This window comes from Cydia pomonella, chromosome 24, assembly GCF_033807575.1.
Source record: "Cydia pomonella isolate Wapato2018A chromosome 24, ilCydPomo1, whole genome shotgun sequence".
In the NCBI taxonomy this organism is placed as follows: Eukaryota; Metazoa; Arthropoda; class Insecta; order Lepidoptera; family Tortricidae; genus Cydia; species Cydia pomonella.
The window spans coordinates 12,390,294-12,397,354 of record NC_084726.1 but is presented as its reverse complement, the minus strand read 5'-3'; the positions used below and the strand labels follow the sequence as shown (position 1 = coordinate 12,397,354).

General features: G+C 43.7%; 1 protein-coding gene across 1 annotated transcript; it reads left to right on the top strand.

Annotated features, from left to right (window-relative positions):
• The first annotated feature begins 224 nt into the window (after window positions 1-224).
• On the top strand, window positions 225-6,369 carry LOC133530893 (uncharacterized). Its single transcript, XM_061868950.1, has 2 exons — window positions 225-5,123; window positions 5,664-6,369. The coding sequence occupies exons 1-2, from the start codon at window positions 749-751 to the stop codon at window positions 6,104-6,106; spliced, it is 4,818 nt and encodes a 1,605-aa protein (XP_061724934.1). The 5' UTR covers window positions 225-748; the 3' UTR covers window positions 6,107-6,369.
• Window positions 6,370-7,061: the final 692 nt, after the last annotated feature.

Here is a 7,061-nt window from a genome sequence, read left to right as displayed (position 1 = left end):
CCCTGTCTACGAAGCTGATGGTGCCGGGTTCAAATCCTGGTAAGGGCATTTATTCGTGTGATGAGCATGGATATTTGTTCCTGAGTCATGGCTGTTTTCTATATATTTAAGTATTTATAAATATTTATATATTATATATATCGTTGTCTAACCCTCAACACAAGCCTTATTGAGCTTACTGTGGGACTTAGTCAATTTGTGTAATAATGTCGTATAATATTTATGTTCGCGAGTCTAACGCCATCTAGCGGGCATCACAAGAAGAGGCGGAGTTCCAAGCACGGCCGCGCGGGGGCGCGGCGATAGCCATCACTTTACGACCTCATACGACACGGCACACAAGCCGCTCTCGCGATTTTTTTGCTATTTTATATGGAATCGCCAACGTTCTCATTTTTGTTAATTTCATTCAATATAATTTAAAAATAAAAACAATTTGTAAAATTAAAATATAAACAAGTCATTGAAGAGACCCGTCTGCTGCTCCTGAAAGTAATTCAGATTCGCTAACCTCCCAAACATTGGACCTCCGAGCCGGAAGCTATCAACCAGCGCCAGGATCAGCAAGAAACGGTCAGGCCATCCATTCTTCACCTTCTCCCTTCAATCGTCATTGTGCTAAAACCGTGTCTATTTTGTAACCTTCCAGTGTCGAGCACGTGCCGCGTGGTGCACACGGCCGCCATTACGAGTCAACAACGAGTTTCGGGATTAAACTGTAAGTGCTTTACATTCTCTCACACACACCATGACTACTCCTAAAACATCAGTGACTCCAAGTACTTTAACTCTCGATATGAACGATTCGCGTACCTTGACACAAAGACGTGGCACACTCAAGGGTAAACGCACGTTGTTCGCTAAATATGTCGCTACGCTTAATCAGGCTAATTTAACGAATATCCAAAAAGTTGAGTTACAATTACGCATAAATAATGCCGCGAGCTATTATCAAGATTTCGATGTCGTTCAAACTAGAATCGAGGAGTTAGCAGATCCGAGTGACCTTCCTAAGCATTTAGATTACCGCGAAGAGTTCGAGGGGCAATATTATCAAACAGTGGCCGCAGCGTCCGAATTAGCTGACGTTGGCAACAGTCTCGCTGTTGCTAACGGCAGCGCCGCTGCCCCTGCCAGCACAGATTCCGTGGGTTACAAAGTTAAATTACCTACAATATCACTCCCCACCTTCGACGGTTCGTACGAGCATTGGTTAGGGTTTAGGGACACGTATACTTCTCTGATACACGATTCTAAGGACCTGGGTGCCATACAAAAGTTCCATTACCTGCGCGCAGCCTTAACCGGCACCGCTTTGCAAGTAATAAAGTCCTTGGAATTTTCAGCAGAGAACTATACGACCGCGTGGGAGCTTCTCGAAAACCGTTTCAATAATCATAGGTTACTAACACACAATTACGTAAAGTCACTTTTTAACACGCAATCATTAAATAAAGAATCTGCTACACAGATTAGAAAGCTGATTGACTCTGTGCTACGTTCCCTTCGTGCCCTAAAGACCCTAGGAGAACCTACAGACTCCTGGGACACGTTAGTCATTTATTTAATTGTCACGAAACTAGACGCATCTACGGAACGCGAGTGGGAGGAGCACAAGGGCTCAATCAACTTTAATCGGCAAGATTCTACCTCTCACATTAAGCTAACTGACTTGATTACTTTTTTACAAAATCGTGCAGATATGTTGGAATCTATTTCGGCTAATCATTCCAAAAATACGCACTCAAATTCGCATGACACTAAAAAGCCATCAAATCAGTCACAATCACACAATTTAAACGCAACGCATAGCTATGCTTCTAGCTCCACAGTTTCACAGTCACACATAAACAAATCCAGTTCCAAACGCACTTCGCCTCGCATTTGTCAAATGTGCAGCGCTAATCATCCGCTTTATTCGTGTAATAGTTTCCTTGATTTAACTGTTCCCGACAAAGTTAAATTGATTGAAGATAAGAAACTATGTCACAATTGTCTTCGCGCTGGTCATACAGTTGACAACTGCTTTTTTGGTCCGTGTAGGATCTGCCAGAAAAAACATAATAGCTTGATACATAGCTTGAGTAGTGACAGTGACGGTGCATCAGCTTCGGCTGGCAATGTAAACAACAAGCCACCGACAAGCGCTGTCCCCGCCACCTCGACTCATCACACTCTTACACTTAATTCGCACACACTCTCACCGCCGTTAAAACCGGTATTATTATGTACTGCAATAGCAGCAGTTGCCGATAGTAACAATAAATTACATAGGGCTAGAGTTTTTCTTGATAATGGCTCAGAACACAGTTATGTCGCACAATCTTTTATAGATAAATTAAAAACGCCTTTAGTACAGTCCACTTACAATATTTCAGGGTTAAGTAAATTAATCACGCAAACCACACACTCGTGTCAACTTAACCTACAGTCTATTACAGGTGACTACCATGCACGCATCAATTGCATGGTACTCCCTGTCTTAACGGAACCGCTGCCGACAGCAGCAATAAGCGCGCATTCCATTCGCATTCCAGATAATATTCAACTCGCGGACCCTAATTATTTCAAATCGTCAGATATTGATATATTGTTAGGCGGTGATTATTTCTGGGGCTTGTTAAATAAGGATCGTATTCCTCTCGCAGAAGGGCCTTATTTACAAGATACTAAACTTGGTTGGATCGTCGTGGGTCCGATTAATAATAAACGCATTAAATTAAATAAAACTACTTGTCATTTCACGCAAACTTTAGACGCACAATTAAAACAGTTTTGGGAGCTCGAGGAGGTTCCTAAGATGGGAGACGGACTGACTGACGACGAACGCGCCTGTGAACAGCTGTTCGCTTCGACTACGCAACGCGATAAAGATGGTCGTTTTTTGGTACGTTTACCCTTAAAGGAATCTGCTGATGCGCTCGGCGATACCTACGATATAGCTAGGAGTAGGTTCTTATCTTTAGAACGCAAACTCGAGCGTCTCCCGGAGCACAAAAAAATGTACTGCGATTTTATGCGCGAATACATTGAGCTAGGGCACATGTCACTTATACACACATACACAAAGCCTTATTGCTTTCTTGTACACCACTCTGTGTTAAAGGATAGTCTCACTACACGCTTAAGGGTTGTTTTTAATGGGTCAATGCCCACTAGTTCTGGGAAATCCCTGAACGATTTGCAACTAGTCGGGCCGACCATACAAAACGATATTTTTTCTATATTGTTACGTTTTCGCGAGCATAGATACGTTGCCTGCGCAGACGTAGCAAAAATGTACAGGCAAGTCCTTATTCAACCAGACCAACGGAACCTTCAACTAATTTTGTGGCGAGAGAACCCTTCGGAGCCGCTAAATATTTACCAACTTAACACGGTAACTTTTGGTACTTCTTCTGGGGCCTTTCTGGCCATCCGCTGTCTCAATCAGCTGGCAAAAGAATGTGCTGACGAAGCGGTCTCTCGCACTATACTAGAAGACTGCTACGTAGATGACCTAATTACAGGAAATAATGATAAACACGCTTTAATTGATATCTGTGAAAAGGTCACCGACGTACTGCAGTCAGGCTGTTTCCCACTCCGAAAATGGGTGTTTAACTTTGACGTTTCGCAATTTTCCTCGTCAAAAATTACGTCACGTGAATTGTGTTTAGGCGATAACTGTCAAAGTAAAACACTCGGCTTAGGATGGACTAACAACACTGACGAATTTCATTACACGGCAAAAATACAACAGGATAATAATAACGAACCTATAACAAAGCGCAAAATATTATCAGTCATTTCACAAATGTATGACCCTCTCGGGCTACTTTCGCCAGCCATAATCATTGCAAAAATTTTACTCCAAAAACTATGGCTTTGCCGCTTAGATTGGGACTCGGAAGTGCCTGAGGATGTCGCATCAGCCTGGCGTACATACATACTCACACATACACAACACATACATAGCCTCCGCATTCCTCGTTATGTAATGAATGCGTATGCGCACTGCACACAGTTGCACTTTTTTTGTGATGCTAGTCAAGCGGCCTATGGGGCCTGTGCATATGTGCGTACGCTTTCGGGAGATAATAATGAGGTCATTACACTGCATCTGTTGTGTTCTAAGAGTAAAGTCGCGCCCTTGAAATCCGTCAGTATCGCGAAACTTGAATTGCTAGGCGCGCTGTTAGCCGCTAGGTTGTACTCAAAAATAATGAAATCGCTTAAAGTGAAATTCGATTCTGTTTATTTTTGGTGTGATAGTACAATCGTTCTTGGGTGGATCCGAATGTCACCCCACACGCTTAAAACGTTTGTTCAAAACAGAGTGTCGGAAATAAACGAGTTAACCGGGAGCGCGCAGTGGTTACATGTAAGTAGCAAGAATAACGCAGCTGATTTAGTTAGCCGCGGCCTTGAACTTGACGCGCTTATCAACAATTCGTTCTGGTTCAATGGACCGCCCTTTTTGCATGAACCAGAATCTAACTGGTTACCTAGTACTTTATCGCGCACTTCCAAAATAATACCGGTTGATTTACCTGAAATAAAAACAAACACAATTAGTATGACAGGCCAAATTAACACCGATGTATTCCAATTCGACAGGTTTTCGTCATTTAACCGCTTAAGGCGCGCGGGTGCTTATGTTTTACGATTTGTAAACAACACACGCATTAAAAACAAAATAAATCGTAAAACTGGCCCGCTGACTGTTTACGAATTGAATGCATCGATGCAACAGCTGGCGCGTCTTTCGCAAATGAAATCTTTTCCTGTTGAGTATGATAAGATGATAAATAACTTACCTGTTAAACACACGCGCGGGATTAATAAATTAAATGTATTTCTAGACACAGATAGTCTGATAAGGGTCGGTGGTCGTATTAGTAATGCGACTAGTTTTACATACGACAAAAAACATCCGATTTTGCTTTGTTCGAAACATCATTTCACACAGCTTTTGTTTCAGAGTGAACACATACGATTACTGCATGCTCCACCTAGTCTTCTGCTTGCTACTATCAAAGACTGCTGGTGGCCTCTCGGAGGCACTAATTTAGCAAAGCGTGTGGTACGCACCTGTGTAACCTGCATTCGCATGAAGGCGAAAACGTTTGCACCTATTATGGGTAACTTACCTTCATTACGTTTGGAACCTGGGTTCGCCTTTATGAGCTGCGGGGTAGACTACGCGGGGCCAGTATATGTACTTAATCGTAGAGGTAGGGGAGCTAAACCTCAAAAGGCTTACATCTGTCTGATAGTATGCTTCACGACGCGCGCGGTTTATCTTGATTTGGTCACAAGTCTTAGTACCGAAGGATACCTACTCGCACTTAAACGCTTCATTTCGCGCCGTGGTAAGCCTAGCGTCATATATTCCGACAATGGCCGTTGCTTTGTAGGGGCAATGAAAGAACTTTCGTCGTTCCTACAGGGTAACGCGAGTAATATCATTGAGTGCGCCGCTAATGATAACATTAATTTGCATTTTAACCCCCCTTATGCTCCACATATGTCAGGTTTGTGTGAGAGAGCTGTACAGTCTTGCAAATATCACCTGAAGCGCGTTATTGGCAACGCGAATTTAACTTTTGAGGAATTTAGCACGGTTTTGGCACAGTCCGAAGCCCTACTGAATTCCAGACCCATGCATCCTCTTTCCACAGACCCAAACGACCTTTCCGCATTAACTCCAGCGCATTTCCTTATTGGCCGACCGCTGACAGCGCCGCCCTACAAGGACTTGACGACAGAGACGGGTCGGCTCCCACGCTACAAGATGCTGGAGAAAATGCGACAACACTTTTGGCAGCGGTGGTCAAAACAATATATTTCTGAGCTGCAAACCAGAACGAAGTGGCAGACTCACGGCCAGGATATCGTTCACAACTCCCTAGTTCTGGTCAAGGAAGATAATCTACCACCCCTCAAATGGCGTTTGGGACGGGTGGTAGCTTTGTTCACAGGAAACGACGGAGTTTCTCGCGTCGCTGACGTAAAAACAGCGAGCGGGGTCATACGCAGGGCTTTCACTAAGCTTTGCCCTCTCTTGATGCCGCCAGAGAGTGAAGCTGCGCCAACCCCATCCACATCACCACAACCACATTGAAAGCGGGTGCTTTCAAGGCCGGGGGCATGTTCGCGAGTCTAACGCCATCTAGCGGGCATCACAAGAAGAGGCGGAGTTCCAAGCACGGCCGCGCGGGGGCGCGGCGATAGCCATCACTTTACGACCTCATACGACACGGCACACAAGCCGCTCTCGCGATTTTTTTGCTATTTTATATGGAATCGCCAACGTTCTCATTTTTGTTAATTTCATTCAATATAATTTAAAAATAAAAACAATTTGTAAAATTAAAATATAAACAAGTCATTGAAGAGACCCGTCTGCTGCTCCTGAAAGTAATTCAGATTCGCTAACCTCCCAAACACGTAAAACACTCGGCTTAGGATGGACTAACAACACTGACGAATTTCATTACACGGCAAAAATACAACAGGATAATAATAACGAACCGATAACAAAGCGCAAAATATTATCAGTCATTTCACAAATGTATGACCCTCTCGGGCTACTTTCGCCAGCCATAATCATTGCAAAAATTTTACTCCAAAAACTATGGCTTTGCCGCTTAGATTGGGACTCGGAAGTGCCTGAGGATGTCGCATCAGCCTGGCGTACATACATACTCACACATACACAACACATACATAGCCTCCGCATTCCTCGTTATGTAATGAATGCGTATGCGCACTGCACACAGTTGCACTTTTTTTGTGATGCTAGTCAAGCGGCCTATGGGGCCTGTGCATATGTGCGTACGCTTTCGGGAGATAATAATGAGGTCATTACACTGCATCTGTTGTGTTCTAAGAGTAAAGTCGCGCCCTTGAAATCCGTCAGTATCGCGAAACTTGAATTGCTAGGCGCGCTGTTAGCCGCTAGGTTGTACTCAAAAATAATGAAATCGCTTAAAGTGAAATTCGATTCTGTTTATTTTTGGTGTGATAGTACAATCGTTCTTGGGTGGATCCGAATGTCACCCCACACGCTTAAAACG